The 24,388-nt window shown below is 41.9% G+C and overlaps 1 protein-coding gene across 3 annotated transcripts in view; it reads left to right on the top strand.

The window, feature by feature from the left end:
- LAMA3 (laminin subunit alpha 3) overlaps positions 1 to 24,388 on the top strand; it is a 258,466-nt gene that overhangs the window by 80,665 nt on the left and 153,413 nt on the right. For all 3 annotated transcript variants that reach the window (XM_070629807.1, XM_070629808.1, XM_070629809.1), the window contains 4 exons: positions 8,664 to 8,754; positions 10,675 to 10,806; positions 12,175 to 12,237; positions 20,208 to 20,342. In XM_070629807.1, coding sequence (XP_070485908.1) covers positions 8,664 to 8,754; positions 10,675 to 10,806; positions 12,175 to 12,237; positions 20,208 to 20,342 — 421 coding nt within the window. The remainder of the gene's footprint in view (positions 1 to 8,663; positions 8,755 to 10,674; positions 10,807 to 12,174; positions 12,238 to 20,207; positions 20,343 to 24,388) is intronic.

A 24,388-nucleotide genomic window follows, 5' to 3' on the forward strand; every position in this document is an offset into this window, starting at 1 on the left:
AGCATAAATAACAGAGAGGACATATAGGACTGTAAAGTTTCTACAATTTTCATGAAGTGGTACAATATTAGTCCTATCAGACTGGGAGAAGTTAAAGGTGTACATTGTAATCCCTAAAGCAATTACTAACAAAATAATGCAAAAAGGTGTAGCTAAAAGGCTAATATTAGATAAATTTAAATGTATTTTAATTTTTTCAGATAAAAAGGACAGAGGATTGAAACTTACATACGCATGCACACATACACACACACACACACAAAACGGAAACAAAATAAAGGGGAAAACAGAAAATAAATATGAAAATGGTAGACCTGTTTTCCAGCCATATTAATAAGTAGATTAAATGTTAATGGACTAAACACTGCAATTCAAAGACAGAAGGTGTTAGAATGGATGAAAAAGAAAGACTCAACTATATTCTGCCTGTAGGAGGTGAACTTGAAATTTAAAGACGTAGACAGGCTGAAAGTAAATGCATGGAAAAAATTATATAAACAATAAGCATTAAAAAGATAGAGTGGTGGTGTTAATATTAGATAAAATAGACTGCAGTGCAAAGAGCATTAAAAGAGTTAAGTAAGGACATTTCATGATGATAAAAGGGTCAATTCATCAGGGAGACAAGATAATCCTAATAACAGAGGCTTAAAATACATGAAGCAAGTTTGGACAGAATTAAAGGGGAGAATAGACAATTTCATGATAACAGTTGTAGACTTAAATATTACCCTAGCAGCAACTGATAGAACTAAATTTTAAAAAGTCAGCAAAGCTATATGATCTGAAGAACACCATCAAACACCTTGCCTTAGTTCATCCTTATAGGACACTACACTCAATAATTGCAGACTACTTATTCTTTTCAAGCGCACGTGATACGCACACCAAGACAAACTGTACTGAGTCTGGGTCATAATACAAGTCTCATTACACTTAAAATGATTGAAATCGTATAGTTACAGAGTATATTTTTTAACCAAAATGGCATTAAGTTAGAAATCAATAACAAGAAGATCTCTAGGAAAACTCCAGTATATGAAATAGCACACTTATAAATAATCCATAGACAAAGAAGAAATAACAAGGGAAATTAGAGATTTTAAACTAAGTAATAATAAAAGCACACATCAAAATTTGTGGGATGCAGCTAATACAGTGCTTAAAGAAAAATGCACAGCTTTAAATGCTTATTTAGAATAAGAGTCTAAAATCAATCACCCGAAGTTCTGCCCTAAGAATATAGTAAAAGAACAGCAAAATAAACCTCAAGTAAGTAGAAGGGAGAAAATAAGCACAGAATTCAACAAAAGAGAGTACAGGCAAACAATAGAGAAAATTAACAAAGCCCAAAGCTAGCGTTTTGAACAGGTCAACAAAATTAATATACTTCTAGCTGCACTGGTCAGGAAAAAAGAGAAAACAGTACCAATATCCTATACAATAGTGGGTTTATTACTAGAGTGACTACAGACATTAAAAGGAAATAGAAGAATCCTGTGAACAACTTTATGCCAACAAAATTGACAACCTAGGTTAAATGGACAAATTTTTTAAACACTACAAAACTAATACAAGATGAAGCAGAACATCTGAATAGCTCTATATCTATGAAAGAATTTGAATTTATTATTAAAACGTTCTGGCAAAGAAAGTGCCAGGCTCAGATGGTTTTACTGGTGAAATCTACTAAACATTTAAGGAAGAAACAACACCAACCTTGCACAAATTCTTTCAGGAAATAGGCAGAACACTTCCCAACTTGTTTGATGAGACCAGCATAACGTTGATACCAAAAAGTGATAGACATTACATAAAATAAAATTACTGACCCCTATCTCTCATGAACATCATAGATTCAAAAGTATTTAACAAAAACTTAGAAAATAGAGTTAAGCAATATATTATAAGGTAATACATTATGATGGGTAAGGTTTATCCCAGGAAAGCAAGGTTGATTGAACATTCAAAATTCAATCTATGTAATTAATCATATTAACAGAACAAAGAAGAATAATCATGTGAAAACCATTAGACAAAATCGATACCCATTTTATGATAAATACTCTTGGCAAACTAGGAATTGAAGTGAATTTCTGCAATCTGATAAAGGGCATGTATGAAAATGTACAACTAACATCATATTAGTAGTTAAATATTGAACTCTTTCCTTCTAAGAATTGGGAACGAGATAAGGATGCTTGCCTTCACCACTTCTGTTAAACAGTGCCCTGGAGGTCTGCAGCATTGCAATAAGGCAAGAAAAAGAAACAAAATGCAGTAATATTGGAAAAGTAGTAGAACTGCTCTATTTGCAGATGACATGATTGTCTATGTAGAAAATCCTAAGGAATATACAGAACAACTACCAGACCTAATAGGTGAATTTAGTAAGATTGCAGGATACAAGGATAGTACATAAAAATTAATTGTATTTGTATATACCAGCAACAAACAATAGTAAAATGAAATAAAAATTCAATGTAAAATAGTGACAAAAAACATAAAATGCCTAGGAATAAATTTAACAAAAGGCATGCAAGACCTCTATACTAAAGGTGAGAAACATTGTTGAGAGAAATTTAGAAAGACCTAAATAATGGAAAGAAATAACATATTTATGTATTGGAAGATAATATTATTAAGATACCAATTCTCTGCAAATTGATCTAAAGAGTTAATGCAGGTTTTTTGGGTAGAAATTGACAAGTGGATTTACATGGTTATATGAATGACCTAGAATATCCAAAGCTGTCTTGAAGAAGCAGAATAAAGTTAGAGAACTTAGATTATCTTACTTTAAGACCAACTATAAAGCTACAGTAATCAAAACAGTATGATGTCGACATAAGGATAGACAAATAGATCTGTGTAACAGCATGGGGAGCACAGAAACACACCCACACTTATACGGACATTTGAGTTTTCATAAAAAATACCAAAGCAGTCCAATGGGAGGTGGGGGAGAAAGTTTTTCAACAAATGGTTCTGGAATAACTGGAGACTTATATGGGAAAAAAATAAACTTTGATCCCTACCTCAAATTATACACAAAAACTAAAAATCAATAAGGATCAGACTAAAGTAGAGCTAAAACTATAAACCTTTAGAGAAAAATATAGGAGAATATCTTGGTGATTCGGAAGATGAGCAAAGTTTCCTTAGGTCACAGAAAACAATAACATGAAAAATTGGCAAATGAGACTTCATCAAAATTAAAAACTTCTGCTCCCAAAAGATCCTATTAAAAGAATGAATAGGCAAGCCACAGACAGAGAGAAAACATTCACAAAACATAAATCTGACAAGTGGCTGATATCTAGGATATGTAAAGAACACCCACGGCTCAATAATAAAAAGACAAATAACCCAATAAAATATGCAAAAGATTTGAATAGCCACTTCACAAAAGTGACATTTGAAAGCATATAACAAAGGGCTTAACATTAGTCATCAGAGAAATGCAAACTGAAATTACAAGGACTTGCCACCAATTTTGGTGAGGATGTGGAGCAACCATACTATCTTGCATTGCTGCTGTGAGTGAAAAATGGTAGAACTGTTTTGGGAAAATGTCTGGCAGTTTTTTTAATAAAAGTAAACATACACCTACGCCATGACTCACAAATTCCACTCTTAGGCATTTATCCATGAGAAATGGAAATGTGTATTTACAAAACATTTGCAGCAGCTTTATGCTCAACAGCCTCAAACTGGAAACAGCCCAGGTGTCCATCAATAGTAGAATGATGAACAAACTCTGCCATATTTATACAATGAAACACGAATGAGCAATAGAGAGCAACAAACTACTGATGCATGCAGGAACATGCAAGAATCTTAACAACATCATGCTAAGTGAAAGAAGACTTCCAAAAAAGGATACATATAATGTAAGTGAAAGAAGACTTCTAAAAAAGAATACATATAATATGAGGGCTATTTATGAAATTCTGGAACAGGTAAAACTAATCAATAATGGGAAGAAAATCATAACTGTGGTTGACTCTGGGGAGTTGATGGGGATTGACTGGGAGGGGACTTGGGGGCAATTTCTGGGGTGATAGTATTGTACTATGTCTAGATGGAGATTTGGGTTTCACAAATATGTGCATTTCTCATAACTCAGTGAATGTATAATTGCAAGTTTTGCCCTTGTACACAAATTTTATACCAAAAGAAAAATACCTAAACACTGTTAAATTAATTAAACTCAACTAATTAATTGAGTATTAGTTAAACTCCAGTTAATTATATGCATCTGAAATATTTAGGGGAAAGTGATAACTGCAGTTTATTTTGAAATGCATCAAAAATAAGATGGATTAGTGAATGGAGAGAGGAATGAGTAGATGGATAATTATATGATAAGACAAATCTAGTAAAATGTTCATGGTAAACTCTATATAGAGGTGTAAAGGTGTTCACTGTAAAGTTTGAAATTTTTTGTAATAAAATATTGGGGGAAAGAGCAATGAAAGAAGAAGGCAAGGAATACAGCATTTTTGGATTGACTCCTTGATTTCTTTTTCTTTGATAAACTATTGATGTTCTTAAGTAAGGTTGAAGATTACTCATGTTGTTTGAGATGATGTTTGAAGATACTTATCTCCATTAACTAGAACAGAATCTTTAGCTTCTTCCATGGAGACTCGACTTCTGGTCCAAGTCTTGAGCTGCTCCCCAGCTGTGGTGCCCTGTGTTCTTGATGTGTTGGTCTCACTATTTTCAAACTGTCTGTCTCCTATACACACACACATACACAAACACACACGCACCACACAAAGTGAAGAGATGAGATCAAGAAACAGATGGAGCACGTAGGGCTACATTCCCTCCTGCAACAAATCCCACACAATGACAGAAAAGATTAAGAAAGCAAAATACTGTCTCCTTCCGGAATCCTCAACAGCATGAAAAATAAGAAAGCATGTTATCAACAGATCAGGAATTTCAAGACTCTCCAAAAAGATAGAAAGCAGAAACACAAACATACGGGAGAACACAGCTGTGACTGTTGGAATGATTTGGAGGTACTCCAAGAGGCAACAGATAGAAGAAATTAACTGTGGAGCTGCATTCAAACCTATAAAACTTTACTGAAGTTTATAAAAGAAGACCTATATGGAGAGGCATACTGTGTTTCCAGACTCAATATTATACCGTTAATCCCAAACCAATCTATAAATTCAGTACAGTTGCAATCAGAATTCCAACAGAATTTTTTATGAAGAGTGACAGGCTGATTCTAAAGTTCTTATCAATAAAAAAATATATGAGAATAGAAAAATAGTTTAGAAAAACTGAACAATTATTGGAGAAATTTGTCTTCCAAGATATCAAAACATATTATGAATCTGTATTAATTGCATATGGACTCAATGCTGGGATAAATAGTTCAATAGAACTTAATAGATGGGGCTGGCCCCATGGCTGAGTGGTTGGGTTCGCGCGCTCCGCTGCAGGCGGCCCAGTGTTTCATTGGTTCAAATCCTGGGCGCGGACATGGCACTGCTCATCAGACCACGCTGAGGCGGCGTCCCACATGCCACAAGTAGAAGGACCCACAACGAAGAATATACAACTATGTACCAGTGGTCTTTGGGGAGGAAAAAGGAAAAAAAAAATAAAATCTTTAAAAAAAAATTTAAAATAAAAGAACTTAATAGAGAATCTAGAAACAAGTTCTTGTAGATGTTAAAATTTGGTTTACAACAAAATTAGCATTTCTAATGGAAGGGAAAGATGGACATTACATAAATGATATTGGCACAATTGGCTCTTCATTTGGGGAAAAATATATCACCCTATCTTATGCCATATACCGAGGAACATGAGGAGTCTTGACAAGGAAGAAAGAAGGAGCAGGGAGGGAATGCTCCTACATCAGGGTCAGAGGGCTTGTGAGCCATGAGGTGATTCTTCAAAATGAAGTTTGAATTTGTTGATAGAACACGCATACCCTAGAGCAAGGTCTGCCCATCAGAAACCCAGCTGTCTTTGTTCAGGCTGCTATGACAAATATACCATAGACTTGGTGGCTTAAAAAATAAACAGTTATTTCTCACATTTCTGGAGGCTGAGAAGTCTAAGATGAAGGTGCCAGCAAATCCTGGTTGGCAGATGGCCATCTTCTCATTGTATCCTCACATGGCAGAGAGCAGAGAGAGAAGAAGGAAGCTGTCTTGTGTCTCTTCTTATAAGGGCACTAATCCCATCATGAGGGATCCACTCTCATGATCTGATTACCTCTCAAGGCCTCAGCTCCAAATACCATCACACTAGGTCCACAAATGAATTGGGGAGAAGGCACGAACATTTAGTCCACAGCACGAGCTAACCTGGCTGTTTCCTGCCTTTTCTGTACAGTGCTGGTAATGGGAGAATAATGAAATATCTACCATCAGCTGGGCTGGTGACAGGGAGTGGAAACCTCACTTTAAAGTAGTCAAGCAAACAGCATGTAAGACAGCCAGATGTTATCCTGCAGGGCAAGCAGTTATCAGAGATGGCTATATTCTCATGTGGCATTGATTTCATTTTTATTTCTTGGGTTTACTATTTTAAGCATTGGCTTGTGGGATGTGACATTTTAAATAGGGTGGCCAGTTCCTTGGGATGTGGCATTTGAGTAAAGACCTGAAAGAAGCGAGAGAATGAGCGAGGCATCTGTCTCGGGGAGAGCATTCCAGGCAGAGGAAATGGCAGGACAAAGGGCTTTGAGATGGAGCAAGGGGCCCCATGTGGCTGGAAGGGAGTGAGCCAGTGGGTAGATAAGTCATAGAAGTAACAGAGGCCAGATTGTGTTGGCCTTAGGAAGGAAAATCAGATAGGGGGCTTCCAGAGAGAGTGTGGCCAATGAGTGGACTAGCCAATAATTTCCGCATGCTTGATGTTCACAGAGATGGAAGCTAGCAACAGTGTTGAGGATGTGGCCAAGGAACTGAGAGAAAAGGAGAGAGAGAGAGAAGGTTTACCTGAAGGTTGCAAAGCACCTTGGAAAAGTTCTTCTTGGAGGAATTAGGACCTAAGAATTATCAGAGCAGGCCCTGGGGTTTCTAAGCGAATGTTCCATCGAAAGCCTGTCTAGGTGGTGTGCCAAAGGAGGGGTCAGTGGGGGTGGACTTACCTCCTGCATAGGTTCCATCAGCATGCACCCCACTCTAGCTTGGACAGCTGAGGTTTTCTCCTTTTATGTTAAGTGTCATGCAAATAGAAATTCAAGCACCCACACCTCCTAGAGAGATTACTTCCCCCCAGCATCTCCAATATGGAAATTACAGAGCCACCACTTTCCTTGAGTCCCAATATGGCCTTGGTCCAACCGTGACCTTGGTGTCCATGGATAAAGTGCCTTTAGGGTGTGGTGTGGGTCCCAGAGAACCACAGGAGACTTGAAGGCAAACTACAGGCATTATTCCATCTGCAGGTCATTTGTCGCTGTTCTTTGTGTCTTAAAATTATTACTTCTCTGTGACGGTTGCTTCATTAACCAAACTCTGTGGTAATGGGGAAAGCCTGAGGTACCCACTTCAGAGAACCTTTCCTCATTTCTTATTCCAACGGTAAAAAATTGGGGAGCCAAAGTTAACCTTGTGTCTTGCCTATTTTAAGTCATAGTAGCAACTACAGAGTTGAGAGGATAATTGGCATTTGATGGACAAGAGGGTGAATACAGCTGTTTCTTATTTGCCCAAAATGTTCCCACATGTAAATGTGAAGTCAGAGAAGTGGCCAGTGCAGTTTTTAGACCTCAATGTTAAAATGAATTCAGATTTTAGCCCACAGGACAAGAAGTGGTAATAAATTAAAATCTGTAATTAATAAAGTAATCAAAAATGGGGCAAAGAATACAGAAAGGGCCTTTGTTCTCCTCTCCGTGTTTCTATGCAGACCCTTTTTGGGTCAAAGTGTGTTAAATTGGTTCTTTTTAACTTCCTATTGCCTTTCCTTTCATTAATGAAAGAACACTGTCCTCTTAATTGTTTCCAAATTAGAGAGAGGGGGGCAGAATTGAGCTAGAGCCATGGTGTATAGTTCTTGGAAACTGATGATGCATGTTGGGTAATTTGATTTTGTGGCAATTACAAGGATTAACTATGAAATATAAAAAGCCTCCTAGTATTGTACTTTAAAATGAGCTCTGTGTATGAGACTCATGCCTACGTTTTCCATTCGTGTAACAAAAATGTTTGAAAAATGGTTTCTTGACTAAAGTACAGAAAAAATTGGAATGACAAGAGAAGATGATCTGTATGTGTGATTTCTTCCAAAATCAGAGAAGATAAAAATACACATATGACCCTTTATCCCTTGGGTTAACCCCTTAGGGGTGACTTATTTCCATTGATCACTTTTGAATGAAGCTGTGAAGAGTAGTCCTCTTGAAATTTGCAAGTTCTATGGTAGAGGGGAAAACCTGGGCTATCCAGTTCATGGAACTTACCCTCGTTTCCTCTTTCAATGGGAAAAAATTCCAGAGCCAAGTTTAAGCCAGTGTCCTGTGGTAAATCTTAGGTCTCAAGGTCAAGATCGATGCTTATTTGTTTTCAGTGACTAGGAAATTATAATTGTATATGACAGAATTATTTCTTTGGATGAATAGCACAAAATAAGGACTTCTCCAATACTCTTCTTTCTAAGTTTCCTTTGTTTCTTTCTAGCATAACACAGCTGGTGTAAACTGTGAAAAGTGTGCTAAGGGTTATTTCCGCCCTTACGGCATTCCACTTGATGCCCCAGATGGCTGCATCCGTAAGTGTCATTCCAGCCTGGTGTGTCTGCTTCAGGGAGGTCATTGGACTAAATTCTGATTGGTTACTAGTTCCCTTCCTAGTCTCTCTCTTCATATTATCGATCTACTCTTTACTAGCCAAGTAATCTCAGGCAGTTACATAGTCTCTCTGAACCTCAGATTTCTTATATATAAATAGAAATGATAATATATTCCTTAAGATTAAATGAAATGCCATCAAAAGCACCTAAGAAAATACTAAGCATTGGGCCTGCCACTAGACTTGCAACAAATATTAGTTCCTCCATTTTCTGTTGTTTTAACATGTTGCTACGGTTTCCAATAATTTCAAATTTTTGTCAGAATTCACATCAAGACAACATTGTAATGATTTCACAAGGGTATAATTATAGTCATAATACTTAAGATAGCTATGATTTATTGAGCACTTGCCATATGCAAGACATTGCCTAAATACTTTCATGAATATCTTAAATATCACAACAAACTCAAGATACTGTATTATTATTCTCATTTTTGGGGAAACCAAAGGGTCTCAGTAGTTAAATGTTTTGGCCCAGGTGCCAAAACCACTAACTGATCGATCCAGGATAGAGTTCGTATCTGTCTGGCACCACTGTGCCATACCACATCCATTATACAGAAAAATGCCACTGGCTTTTCCCTGCAGATTATCAGTCATAGGTCAGATTATGGACTTTGCCCAACATGTGTCACCTATAGTCTGTTCAGTACTTGGTTCTTTTATGTTCTCTGGTTGTCACAGTTGGAAAGCAATTCCAGTCCTGAAGTTGGCCTCTGTGCCCACTGTTCCCCCAAATTCATTCATCGTTTCATTAACATTTGAGGGCATCGGAGTCCAAAGAACATATAAACTCTGATTTACTTCTCCCTAGAACATTCTTAGTTGTTAAAAGTGTGTTCCTGTTTTCCCTCCCTCTTCCACATCACCCCACGAAGTATGTCCACCACTTTCCTGGTGCCCAGGATGAATAGGTATTGGCAAAGGAAAGCAGGACGTTGTACCTTGTTAGGAACCTCGATTCTCCATCACTTCTCTCATCAGTTTCTTTCTTTGTCACTGAAGTGGTCTCATGGAGATATGAAAGGCTTAGCATAAAGAACCTACTGTACATAAATCCTAAACAAATTTATCAAAGGACACCAGGAGAAGCCAGGCCTGGAGTATGCTTGATGCTCATGGCTTCTGCAGTCCCCCAGTTCTTCATGAGACTTACTCAGCTGAGCGAAGATAGTATTTTCACTGTCCAAGGTGATGACCCGCCAGGTCAAAGGTAGCTCCCAAGTGGAGGGTTACCAAACCTTTTACACCCCAAGCCCCAAATATGTCCCTCTGAAATGCAAACCTGATCATTGTGTTGGTTGCAAAACTTTCCTTCAGTAAGCTCTATCACGCAAATCTAACATTTGGATTATGGGCGCAATCTTGCTTTCTGTCCACAAATTTTATATCAGTATCTAGGCATCCCACACTTGTGTCTGCATCACAGCTATGAAATGATGACCACTATATGGACATTCACAGTTGGGTAATGGCCAGGTGAAGCTGCACCCAACGGCCCTGCCAGGAGCTACCACACACACACCCCCAGCCCCTCCGATGGTACTTGCTGCAGGCGTTGCCTCTTACACAGGGAACTGGGAAGTATTCAGTATACTAAACTACATTCTTAAGAACTTCTCAGTGTGGATGCTCTTAAAGCTTATCTCTGAGAGCCCATGAGGTTCAGTTAATGAGAACCATCAACCAGATGTGAAGTAGAAAACAGGTTGTATTCTTTCAAGAATAACAGTAGACCAATGATAAAGTAGTAAACGTTGTCTGAGGAGTGTGGGGATGTATTTGCCTAATTAAGTGCAGCGAAGGCCTGGTGCTTTGAAACTGGGATTTCTCTTAGCTTGCAGCTGTAACCCTGAGCACGCGGAAGACTGTGAGCAGGGTTCGGGCCGCTGCACCTGCAAGCCGAATTTCCAGGGAGACCACTGTGAGAAGTGTGCGGCTGGATACCATAATTTCCCATTTTGCTTGAGTAAGTACCCACTGCAGGAGGAGGGGCCTCCCTTCTTGACACATACCTGGGCTTTGTGCATGACACCTGAGGGCATGGCAGGCATGGTGAGGGGAGACAGAAATGGAGCCGGGTTGGCTGTATTTACTTGAAAATGTTTCCAAAAGTTTGGAACATAAAATTTATGTAAGTACATTTTATATCCATTTATCTCCAAAATATTAGGTGTACTGTAGACATTACCATCTCAGTAGGTCCAAAGGGTCAAATATTGGCGATTTCAACTTAGTAATCCACACGTGTGATTTTTCTTCATAAACCTAGAAGAAATGTCATGAGCTTCCAGATGTCTGTTTGCATACATGTAGTGTGTTTTGTGCTTCAGGTGGCCAGGGGAATGTGTTCCCTCTTTCCCACTGTACAATAGGCCAGGTTATCATGGGCCCCACCTTAGCTGACTGCAGTGATCTGAGTGAACGTCTCAGGGTCTCAGAGAAAAGAAATGTGTATGTATAGAACCACGAAAGAATTTGAAGCAGGAGACTCTATGAAATGAGCTTTGCAAATTGTGACAAGAGCCGTGTTGTGTTTGTGCTGCAGCAGTGTAAAAAAGTGTAAAGTGCACTTGGGTGTTAGGACAAAGAAACACTGTCTCAAGAAGAGGCCTCTCCATTGCCGCATTAGTTCTTGCCCATCCCACACTCACAGCTCTCCCATCACAGGAAAAGCATATTGAGTTGTGGGGCCAGGTGAAGAGGACACACGTGAATGGGGTGACTACATGTCCTGGCTCATACGTCCCAGGGTCATCGTCAAACTAGCACCCACTGTCACCATTAAGTGTCCTAGTTTGGAGGAGAAATTATATGATCATCTTATATTGAAAGGAACCAGTTTTTAAGCCCAAACACAGTAACACTGAATCGGGACTTAATCAATTTAGAATCTGTAATTATTGGGTAGAGGCTCAGCAGAAATTGCATTTGCCTTCTTATTAAAAAAAAAAAAAAAAGCCTGAAGCAATTTTATGGCATAAACAAAACTTTAGGGAAAAAATCTTGAAAGAAAACATTTTTTAAAACTAGCCTCAATTTTACATTAAAAAGTCAGTAAAGACATTAAAGAAACCAAGCTCAACCCTGCTTAGACTGAGTCTTAGCTATTGTGAGAATGAAATATCCATTTCTGTTCATTAATATACAAATCAGAACATCTGATCAGTCTGGTTTCAATTACTAGATGCATTTCAAATATAGCAATATTGCCTTTCTTTAAATTAGTCTCCACATGCTACTTTTCCTTAAATTAGAGAGGGCTTCTTCCTAGTTATTGCAAGTTAATGTTTTACTTTACTGTCTCATTAATCCTTCTCTGTATTTTTAAACATAGGAATTCCCATCTTCCCTATTTCTACTCCAAGTCCAGAAGATCCAGTAGCTGGAGAAATAAAAGGCAAGTAACTTTCTTTTGGTTTAATATCAATGAAAATGTTATGTTCCATATTGTTTTTCTACTTCCTATGCACACTGCTATACCCAATTTCAAATTGTCCTTGCTGGAGCATGGGGGGTGTCTTGCAGGTGTCTCCTCCTTGAGCTCTTCACCCCCCATCCTTCTCCACTCCAGTCTGTCTATCGCAATGGCCCTACCTCATTAAGGAAACAAAACAGAGCTTGGATTGTATGTCACTAACCTGCTCAAAAACCTTCGGTGGCAGTCAGTTGCCTACTGTCTTATTTGAGTTCTCCGAAAAGAGACTATGAGAAAGGAACTGGGTGCAAGCAGTTTATTTGGGAGGTGATTCCAGGAAACCTCATAAGGGAGTGAGTCAGGGAGTGAAGGGAGCCATTATGAAGATGCATTAGCAAGCAGGTCCCTACTGTAGCACCTGGAGCTGCATCCCTTTAAGCATAGATTTTGCTCAGTGTCCTCCCAGCTGATGAGCTGACTTCAGTTACCTGCCATCAATGGAGGGCTGCCTCTGGGGCATGAACTCTCAGGCACGTCAAGCTTGGCCTGCAGAAAGGCTGAGGTTCTCCTGCAACCAGGAAGGTTCCCAGAGCAGAGAGTGGCAGGGGTGGGCAGGAAGCAGCCTTTGGGATGGAGAGGTGAGTATCGAGAGGGTGTGGGTGTTACATCTACCACACCACTCCTTCTGAGAGTGTTTTATGATCTCCTGTAATGTGCGCAGCATCATTCTGGCTGCCAAAGACTTACCATGAATAGAATTTTTAAAAATTCTCAACTCTCTTGAAGCTTATATTCCAGTGGAGGGACTCATACAATAACATATATAATATATAAACTACTAAGTAAGTAAGATCTCTAATATGTAATATTATGATATGCAGGGTTATGTCCTGCACAAGGGTGCTATTTTTAAGGGGGAGCCATTCACGTCATATGCATAAACTGACTCATATGAGAAGATTCCAGGCCTCTAAGTTCGATTCTGGAGCTGTGGACAGTTTCTACATAAACCCATAATGGCATACACAGGGATGCACACAATCAGAAGGGCACCAACAAAAGACACACTGCATGCACCCAGCCCGTGACTGCTCCAACTGGGTCACCCACTGAGTCTGCTTCTCCTTCCCCTGGGTGGCTGGAGAGGTTTGATGGCCACATGTTCATCTCACTAGGGTGGAGGTAGTGAGAGGTGTATGTGAGCACGTGTGCCCTTCCAGCATGTCCACGGTGTGGGTGGGCAGAGAGGATGGCCTCTGGTGACCTCTCCATGGCACAGGAGTTCAGTTTCTGCAACAATATAGTAGCTCAGGGTGTGGACTGGAGGCAGCCTTGGCCATGAGTGCTGTGGAAAAAATAAGGCAGAGAGAGGTTAGGGAATGTGAGGTTTGCAAATTTAAATAGGATAGTCAGAGAAGGCCTCACTGAAGAGATAATGAAGCAGGGACCTGAAGGGGGTGAAGGGTGAGCTCTGCAGGTGTCTGAGAAGAAGCATCCAGACACAGGAAAGGCCGAGTGATAAGTCCTCGGGGCAGGAGCATGACAAGGTGTTCATTGAACAAAAAGAAGACCAGATGTGTGAAAGCAGAGTGGGGGAAGGGGAGAGGGGAAGGAAGGGAAGTTCTGGGGACCAGATGGTAGGTCCTTGTCAGCCATTGCAAAGGCTTAACATTCTACTCTGAATGAGGCAAGGAGAGTTTTGCACAGAGAAATGGTGTTGCATAAGGATATTTGTGGCTACTGTGTCGAAAACTAATTTTAGCAGGAGAGAAGAAGCAGGGAGACCTCACAGAAAGCTATTGCGATAATCCATGAGGAAGAGATGATGGTGGCTTGGACCCAGGAGGTATCAGTGGAGGCGACAAGAAGTGGACAGATTGTAGATATAATCTGAAGTCGAACCAGGGTTTGCTGGACTGGATGTGGACTGAGAGAAAGAGAGGACTCTAGAGTGACTCTAAGGCTTTTGGGTAGAACAAACAAGGAAGATGCTGCCATTTGTTGGGATGGGAAAGAGTGTAACAGAGGAGAAGGCAGAGCGCATGGGCTAGAGGAGGGTCAGGTGGGTGCAATGGTGGGAACGTGTGGACATTCTCTTCTGGTGGTTCCTTTTCTCCTTTGTGAAATAAGAAGCAAGGTCAGGGGCAGAAAGTGAGGATGGGGAGGAGGCTTTGGAGATGAGGAGAGTGAAGGTATGAATGACTCATCCTGGAACGTGAGGGAGTGAATGGGCTTGGGGAATGTTGTAGGATTTGGGGGCAGCACAGGGCTCACCTGAGGTCTAACATCATCCACTTTACCTTCCTATGCTAGTTCCAACTCTGTCCCACCGAGGCCCAGCTCCTCTGATCAGACCACAGTGCCGTGGGTCATTATGTGGGGTATTGTCTTAAGCCTTTGTCAGACACTCGGTCACTTGCGGACAGTAGCTATGCTTGACTTGGTTTCTAATCCCCACAGTACCTGCCGTGGATTCCTGCCTGTAAGAGGCATCTGCCAATGTTTCCTGAATGTTTCGTAATTGACTAGAATGGAACTCGGCTTTTGAGCCTTGATTCCAACACACATCTCTAGTTTTCTTCCACAAGAATGTTTCAGATCCCCCATTCCTGGACTGTTTACAGTAATCCCTTTGTTATTTAATTCCTTTTTCTCCCCATGTAGACTGGTGGTGATTTCAGGAAAAGAAATTTAACTGAACTTGAAGGGAAGTTCAAACGTCTGTTTCAAAATATACGGGAAGCTTAGAACACGGCCTCAGAGAAAAGGAGTTTCAATTAGCGCAGTTGGATTTTACTTGGGAGTTTGAACGCACAGATACCCACTTCAATCTGGCCTTCTCTTAATGCATTTCAAAACCACCCACTGTGCAGCTTAACTCCCAGCCCTGAACATTAGAAGCACAAACATCTCAACTGCCAGAAGACATGCAGTGCTGGATAACACCGGGGGCCCTTCCACCCCTGAGAATTTGAATTCTTCAAGGCCCATTGATGCTTTCATGTCTTCTCATACAGTGGTTCTTAAATAGGGCTGTGTTTTAGAATCCCTCACTTTTGTAAAATAGAAATTCCTGTCTATCACCCCAGATCTTTATCTAGATTTCCAGGTGTAAAGCCCAGGCTTGAATTTGAAGAAGTTTTCCAGATGATTCTGATGTATGTCTCTTGCTTAGAACTACTGCCCTAGTTAGTAGAAATTCCTATTCAGTGGTTGGCAAACTTTCCTGTAAAGTGTCAGATAGTAAATATTTTCAGCTTTGTAGGCAAAGTTGCAAATAGTCAACTTTGCTGCTCTAGCATGAAAGCAACCATACGTAAATGAGTGAGCTTGGCTGCGTTCCCATAAACTTTATTTACTAAAACAGAGATGGATTTGGCCCTCGGGCCATAGTTTACAGATTGTGGGATTATATCAGATCTCTGAGTTTGGGATTCCACACCCAGGTGATGGTGTTTTACCAGGAGATTCCAATGTGAAGCCCAAGTTGAGAACTATTTGTCTAGAAAATCCACATTCTCCATTCCAGACACTGAAGAGCTGAAGCAGAACTGAACCATAGAAGAGTGTCGCAGATCAGAATGTTTTCCGGTTTTTCATTATATTTCTGACCCTGCATATTATTAGGATTTTCTGGGTCCAAGTGATCATTCATAACCACTTAACATTTCTTTTTAGGAAATCGGTGTACAACAGGCACAGTTTCAAGGGTGCCTTTTGAAAACAACAGCATATGGGAAACATACACTCTAGCCTACAGGCACGTGTGCACTTTTATTCCTCCAAGTTCAATCAACAGCTGCAGAAAGACTCTAGTTTACTTTATCTAGGAGATTGAGGCAGTCTGGGGCAGATTCTGTGAAGCAGCCCATTTGGCTTGAAGACACGGCTGTATAGGAGGTTTCTTGACCAATGTCCTGAAGAGGTTTTGATTCCCCCAGTCCCTTTGTGAGGAGCCACTGTCCATGGCCAGAGTTCAGTGGTCATTGTGGTTGGGGCTGGGGCACGTACTAACGATGAGAACTCTGGGAGGCTGGGGCAACAGCCGCTGAGGCGTGCTTCCCACGCTCTGTCCCTCCCCGGGTGGGGCAGTCACTGTTGGCACGAAGACCTGCCAGAGGAGGCTTAGAGAGGGACAGACAAATTCTGGTATCTGGGTTTGGAGGATCCCGGTAGCTGCCAATAAAATGGAATTCAAAGAATGGTGTTTACCAAAGAGAATTGTAGCCTTGAATATTTAGCATATTTTTCATTCATTAAACTTTTCTTAAGTGCCTACTTTGTACTAGGCACTGCCAAGGCAGCTGCCCGCTGCACAGTCCCTGCTGCCTGGAAGCTTCAAGAGACACACAGGTAAACAGTTATAACAGCAGGAGTTAATGCTAACAGCAGGCAAGAACATGAAGCTGCGGGAGCATGCAGGAGGGCATCCTTACAGCCCCTTACAGAAGGAAGGGAGGGAAGGCAGGAAAGCAGAAAGGCAGGCAGGCAAGAAGGAAGAAGGTAGAGAGGTTCTGGAAGGGCTTCCCCAGAACAGGAGAAGGAGGCATCTGAGCTGAGTCTCGGAGCATGAAGGACTTAGCCAGGCAGAGGGGCAGCTAAGAGAAGGCCTCGGGAATGGACAGGGGATGGCAGGTGGGTCCCTGGGGCTGAATCAGGGGTAGGAGGTAAAGTTCAGGGATTGGAGAGGAGAGGAGTAGGAAAAGACCAGAGTGGCCAGCCAGGCCCAGATGTGCAGGTTGCAGTGCACAACTGCACCTCATCTAAGGGGGCCATAGCCACTGCGGACAGAGCAGATTTGTGTATTTGTGGGGACGATTTTACAGCAAGTACCAGGAAAGCATCGTGAAGAAGGGACACCTTTTTCTAGTTTGTGCAAAGGTGCCGCATAGGCTGCTGGCAGCCTGGAAGATTGTGAAGGGTCTACTGTGTTGCAGATGTCAAGGACTTTAGGTTGCATCCTGAAGGCACTGGGTCACCTTTGAGGGATCTGACCTGGAAAGTGATATGAAAAGGTTGGCGGTTTAGAAAGATCCCTCTTGACACCAGTGTGGAGAGTGGATTGGAAGGAGCAAGACGGGAAGCAGACAGCCTTGTTAGGACACTTTCGAAATAATCCAGGCAAACAAGGATGAGCAAGGCTCTGGAACTGGAAGGAGAGGAGGATTCCAGGGACTTCCCTGAGACATAATCCTGTGACCTGGGGATGGAGTGTGGGGAGGGGAGGGGAGCGAGAAGGGAGGGGCCTCAGAGGTTCCTGGCTGTGTCCCCATGTGGGACTATTTGCCAGCTAAGAAAGAGGAGACATTGAAAAGGGAATTTCAGAAAGGGAATTTGTAAAATGCACGGGTGCTCGATGCTTTCTTTCTGCTTACAGTTGGCTGTAAATCAGGATTCTTTGGACTTCGATGCCAATGTCAAGTTCAAGTTTCTTACTGAATTCCAATGCTTGGTTTAACACCAAGACTGTAATTGACAGTCAAACTTTCTCTTTCTCTGTGGTGTTCTCAGCCTCCAGGGCGGTGGCATTGGGCCTTCGTGTAGCAGCCGTGATGCACTGTCAGAGCGATGCTCATGCCAGCCTGGGTTCCAAGGCTTCGCTGGGGATGAGTGTGCCCTTGGAGGTGTCCGTTGCCCTTTTTTTCAAATTAGGGCAACTGTTCCATTTAAGTATGAACGAGTCAGAGATGATGCAAAGACTGTAAAGTTGTTCTGATTTACCCCGACCTTTTTTCTTAATTATTGTATTAGAAAAATTCCACAACTGTGTTATCAACCTTTTATATGAAAGATTAAAGGTTTAGGGCAAATGGGAAGGAGTGGGATTTGACTAGTTTTTTGGATCAACTGTTATTTTAGTCCTTATAGAAAATCTTTCCCAAATGCATGAGACTTCTCTTCCTTAGTAAGTAGGGTGAACCCAGTCGAATCTGTGAGTCTTTCAGGACCTTTCTCTTCCTCTTCCTTGTGGGACCATGTTACAGATTTGGGTGCTAATGTTCTTGATAGAAATGGAGATGTTTTAAATATGAGATTGGTTTGAATATGTATGCTAATCTAGGACATATCTTGAACGTGTCTTTTAAAATCAGTTAACAGCTTATATTCTTAGTATAATAGAAAGAACATGGGCTTTAGAATCAAACAGATGTGAGTTCAAATCCTGACTCAGCTTTTCTGGCTGTGTGACCTAGGGCAAGTTAATTAACCTTTCTGAGCATCTTTTTTCTCAACTACAAAATGCTTACCTATCTCACAGGGCTCTTGCTTGACTTTATTATTTATCCATTCATAATGAAGTCAAGCAGGAGCCCTATCTTTTTGAGAAATATTTATTTATTGAGAAATACTGTATAGCGGCAGTGGGAGTGCTGAGGGGAGTTCTTGTTACCAAACAAAGTGGGAATTCTCTTGCCTGATGTGCGAAAAGAGCCAATTATTATGGCATCAGCCTTTGAGAAAAGGATACGGCTTTATTGTGAGATCGATCTGCAAGGAGACAGGGGCATGTGCTCTCAGATCTGTCTTGCCGGTCTAGGGCCTGGGGCACAATTTATGGGAGGAAAGGCAGGGTGGTCTGAAGTGTGGAGACAGATGATTGGAGGTAAGGAGAAGTGAGGTAATTCATGATCTGCACAAGTGTAGTCAAACTTCCTGCCTCTTCGTTGGATGGACGCATGTTCACAAAATGGTGGTGTTAGCACGATCTAAGGGTGGGGTTTTCAGCCCTTTAATGTCAAAAGGGTCACTTATGGGGCATTTGCGCAGGCCCAGTTGATGGGTTGTGGTCTCCACTGGCCTGAACTAGGTAAGGAGGGACTCTCAGTTCCTGAAAGACAACTCTCAGTTACTCTGTTGGTAAGATGGGGTCAGTCGAACTGGTCCTAGTCGGCCTGTGGCTACATTCCCTCTTTCAGTCTGTTAGATGTTTCAGTCATCTATTGCTGTGTAATAAATCACCCCAAAACTTAGCGGCTTCAAACAACGAGGGTTATTGTCACAGTCGTGTGGGTTGGCTGGGTGGTCTTTCTGCGGGACTTGCTGGAGGGTCTGCTGGGACTGGGCTCAGATGGGACGGGGGGCATCTCTCTCCATTGGCCTTTTGTTCTCAAGGAGGCCAGACTGGGCACCTCACGTGGTGGTCCCAGGGCTCGCAGAGAGTGAGAGTAGAATCCACAAAGCCCGTTGTGACCTGGGCTTAGAAATCCCACAGCAGCACTGTCACCTCATTCCGTTGGCCAAAGCAAGTCACAAAGACAATACGTGATTTCAGTAATTAAAGTGTTGTGAAAGACCAACACTGCTAAGATAGAGAATAGGGAGGGGAGCTGCTTGTACACATTGACTGGGGAAGACCTTCCTGAGGAGTTCGCTTTGAACTGAAACCTGAAGGATGAGCAAGAACCAGGGGAGGGCAGTATAGCAGAGGGAATGGCTGGAGCAAAGGCCCTGAGGTGGGGGAGCACCTATCTGCAGGATCGGAAGCAGCCTAAAAAGTCCTCATGCCCGGAGGATGAAGTCAGACAAGCCGAGTGAAGGCCACATCTGGCACATATTAGGGCTGAATTTATATTCGTTTCTTTTCTTCTAAAAAATGGAAGGTAGAAATATGTTTAATTCAAGATTGTCATTAGATGGGAATCTATTAAATTGAAGTTTTACTGTACAAGGCTCAAATGTGGGAAAAAATGTCTTCTCACAGGGATAGATGTTCAAAGATTGTAGCAATTTTGCAAACTAGTGCCCACCCTAGATGTTTCTTAGCGGCATCTCTGACCTTCTCTGAATATTTGTTTTATTTCCCTTTAAGATGTAGTCTTTTGGGTTAAGAATGTCTGTAAACCATAGATAACTCATAATCTGTGTTTCCATGATGGAAACCTGGGAGAGGGGAGAACCTGACAGAGGACTGAGGATGGAGACCCCCTCTGACAGTCTCTTCTCCTTCGCAGGGTGTGACTGTAACTTGGAGGGAGTTCTCCCCGAAATCTGTGATGCCCAAGGAAGGTGCCTGTGCCGCCCTGGGGTCGAGGGCCCTCGGTGTGATGCCTGCCGCTCGGGTTTCTACTCATTCCCTATTTGCCAAGGTAAGTGGGGACACAAAGCGTGATGACCATCAGTCCCCAAGATAAAGTTCCTCCTTAGGAAATGCAGACCCTCTCCTGGCAGAGCTGTGTGGCCTGCAGTTTACAAATGAGCCGCTGGCTTATGTATGTCTGTTACGTGGGACTGTCCCGCCTGGGCCGTGTCACCTCCCTTCTTTTGTTTTTCTAACCCTCCCTTCCTCCTCCATGGTGGTTAAGTGCATGGTCTCTGGAGTCAGCTGCCTGCATACACATTCTGGCCCCAGAGAGGAGGTGGTATCTGGACAGTGTTGAGGAGCCTGCCAGGTGGATGAGGGGAAGAGGCAGGGCATTCCAGACAGGGAACAGCAAACACAAAGTACACTCTCCTCCTCCCCACTTGTTCTGTCTGCTAGTTCCCATCCTAGTAAGAGTCACTGAAGGCGATGGAGGGTGGTGTGGGGAGGGGGTGTCTGGCCTGGTCCCTAGAGCATGATACGAATGCAGTAAATGTTGGGGAATGAGCAAATGAATGAAGGAACTTGCCCAAGTTCTTCCCCTCTGCCTCTTTCCACTGCCTGCCCTTGTTCTTCCCTCAGTGGCCAATGTAGGCAAAGCAGGGGAAAGACGAAGATTACCAGTCAGGGCTCAGGGCAGGAAATAAACGCCCCTGCAGGGACTTGCTACAGGTGATTAGGTGCTAACATGGGCAAATTCATTCATTCATTTGCTCATTCACCCAACTTTTACTGCAGACCTATTATGCTCTGGGCTCAGGGCCAGATACCTCCTCCTTCCGCCCTCCATCCCCTTCAGTGACTCTTACTAGGATGGGATATGAAGAGACAAACCAAGTGGGGAGTTGCTAGGGCTGGAGCAGCAGGCTTTAAGCTGGGCTTCCAAGGAGCCCCCCAGTGAATGGCTGAGTTTTAAGCCCTGTGCTGCAGTGCAGCCCATGGATACAAGAACTGCAGTCCTGCGCCTCCAGGCTAGCCCTTGGCACCCTGGAACCCAGATAGGACACAGCTGCAGAAACGCTCAAGAAGCCACAGCAAGGCAACCTCCTCCTTACTTCTCCCCTTTCTAATCTTGTTCGACTATTTCTTATTTGCAAAACCCAATTGGCATCCAGAACCCAGCTCCAAGAGAATCCGGGCAGTGCTGTTGCTAGCTTTCCAGCCCCTGAGCACAGGAGGAGGTTAGAATCAGTCTTGAGCAATCACATGCACAAGATCAGCCACACTAAGGAGCTGTGAGTGGGGCGGAGCAGGAAAATCCCTCCCTGGAGCTGGAGACTGAAGTGAAAAACAAGGCTCGCATTAGCTGTTGACTTGGGCTGGTTACTCACCCCTTTATTCCTGAGTTTCCTAATAATAGTGCCCGCCCTGTAATGTGTGGAGTGGTTCCATGTGCACTGCTGTGTACCGAGAGCCTGGGAAGCACTCACTTGTCTGGTAGCTATTATTCTTTAACACTCCTTCTTTTGCCCCATACTTCCTTCTCCATCATTTTAACAGCCTGTAGCCCAACCTCCATTGATCTCGCTGTGTGCATAGTTGTGTCTATGCCAAACCCCCTCCTTTCCTCCTGGCCCCCTGGCAGGCCCTGTTCACAGACCTCTGACCTCTGACCTGTTTCTCAGCCTTTGCCTCTCTGGAGCCACAGCAGCTCTTGGCAGTCCCTGCCCAGAGGTCTGGTCACCTGGCAGGTGGGAAGGTAAGGAAAGGAAGGGAGTATCTTTTCTTTTCCTGCCTTGACTTCAACCAGAGAAATTCAGTATTAGCAGTTGGAATGCCCAGTGCATTTCCTATGGAAACATCAGTCCAGGTGATGCTTATGTTTGAATTGGGTGAATCATACTAGAGGTAGATTGTGTGTTAAACTGGCTCTGTGATCTGGTGTGATAACCTCATCCTTGTACGTAACATTGTTTCTGTGGACAGAGATCCCAAATAATGAAATTTTAGACCACAAGTTGGGGATGCTTACATTTCTATTTTGCACTGGAGACACTGAGCCTCCCATTGACAAAATGAAGAAGAACCAGCACGAGTAGGGTGGGGTGGAGACCTTCCATTGCAGGTGTCCACCAGGGTCCAAGCCCAGAGGAGCTTATGTGGGGAGTAGGCAAGATTATGAGTAGTGAAGATGAGCTCTATTCAACAAAAGCAGGAGGGGAAGGGTGGGAGCAGCCAAGCAGTTTATCTCGTTCCCTCCACCCAATACTTAAACTGGAACAGCTGAGCATTTTCTAGATTGTATAAATTAATAATTATAACAACGTATTGTTGGGTTTTGACATATAGAGACATAATATGTATAGTAGCACAGCAAAGAGGGAGGGAATGGAGCTACATAGGAGTAAGGTTTCTATGTCACAGGAACTAAGTTAATATAAATCTGAAGTAGATTCCAATGACATGTACTTTATAAGCTCTAGGGCAACCGCTAAGACAATAACTCAAAAAATAACTTAAAAGTCATTAAAGGAAGTAAAATGCTGCCCTAGAAAAATCTTCATTTAATACAAAAGAAGGCAATAAAAGAGGACTAGAGGAATGAAAAGACATAAGATGTATAGAAAACAAAATGCAAAATGGCAGCAGTAAATCCAACCATATCACTAGTAACATTAAATGGGAATGGATTCTACCTCATACCATGTACAAATATTAACCCAAAATTGGTCAAAAATCGAAATGTGAGAGCTAAAACTATAAAAGCCCTGGAAGGAAACATAGATTCATGACCTTAGATTATGCAGTAGTGTCTTCGATTCAACACCAAAAATAGAAACAACAAAAGAAAAAATAAATACTGGACTTCATCAAAATTTAAAACTTTTGTGCTTCAAAGGACACTATCAAGAGAGTGAAAAGACAGCCCATAGGGTGAAAGAAAATATTTGCAAAGCCCGTATCTGATAAGGCACTAGTATCAAGACTATATAAGGAACTCTTACAACACAGTAATTAAAAGACAAATAACCTAATTTTAAAATGGACAAAGAATTTGAAGAGAGATTTCTCAAAAGAAGATACACAGATGATCAATAAGCACCTGAAAAGATGTTTTATATCATTGTTATTAGGTCAAGGCAAATTGAAACTACAATGAAATACCATTTCACGTACTCTAGAAAGACACACAGTAGTGAGTGTTGGCAGGGATCGGGAGAAATTTGAACCCTGATACATTGCTAGCGGGAATGCAAAATGATGCAGCCATTTTTGAAACAGTTTTGGTATTCCTCAGAAAGTTAAACATAGAATAACCATAAACCCCAGCAAATCCACTCATAGGTATACATCCAAGAGAAATGAACTCATACACGCACACAATAACTTGTATACAGACGTCCACAGCAGCATTAGTCACAATAGCCCAAAAGGAAAAGCAACCCAAATGTTCAAAACTGGTCAATGGACAAAAAATTTGATATACTCGTACTATGGGATATTATTTGACAGAAAAAAGGAGTGAAGTACTGATATGTGCTACAACATTGATGAACCTTGAAAACATTATGCTAAGTGAAAGAAGCTAGTCACAAAAGACCACATATTGTGTGACTCCAATTATATGAAATATCAAGAATCAGCAAATTCATAGAGACAGGAAGTACATTAATGGTTGCTTAGCACTGGGATGGGGGTGGGGGTGGCAGAGACGGGGCAATAGGGATTGACTGCTAATGAGTATGGGGTTTCTTTTAGGGGGGACAAAAATGTTTTTAAAATTACTTTGTGCTGATGGTTGCACAACCCTGTGGATTTATTTTTAAAAATTGAATTGTACATTTTATTTATTTATGTATTCTTTGCTGAGGAAAATTCTCCCTGAGCTAGCATCTGTGCCAATCTTCCTCTATTTCGTATGTTAGTCGCTGCCATAGTATGGCCACCAAAAAGTGGTCTTGGTCCGCGTCCCAGAACCGAACCTGGGCCGCTAAAGCGGAGCACACTGAACTTAACCACTAGGCCACGGGTCCAGCTCAGAATTGTACATTTTAAATAGGTGAATTGTATGTTATATGAATTATATCTCAGTAAACCTGTTTAAAAAAAAAG

The sequence above is a fragment of the Equus przewalskii genome, chromosome 7 (genome assembly GCF_037783145.1).
Source record: "Equus przewalskii isolate Varuska chromosome 7, EquPr2, whole genome shotgun sequence".
Classification (NCBI taxonomy): domain Eukaryota; kingdom Metazoa; phylum Chordata; class Mammalia; order Perissodactyla; family Equidae; genus Equus; species Equus przewalskii.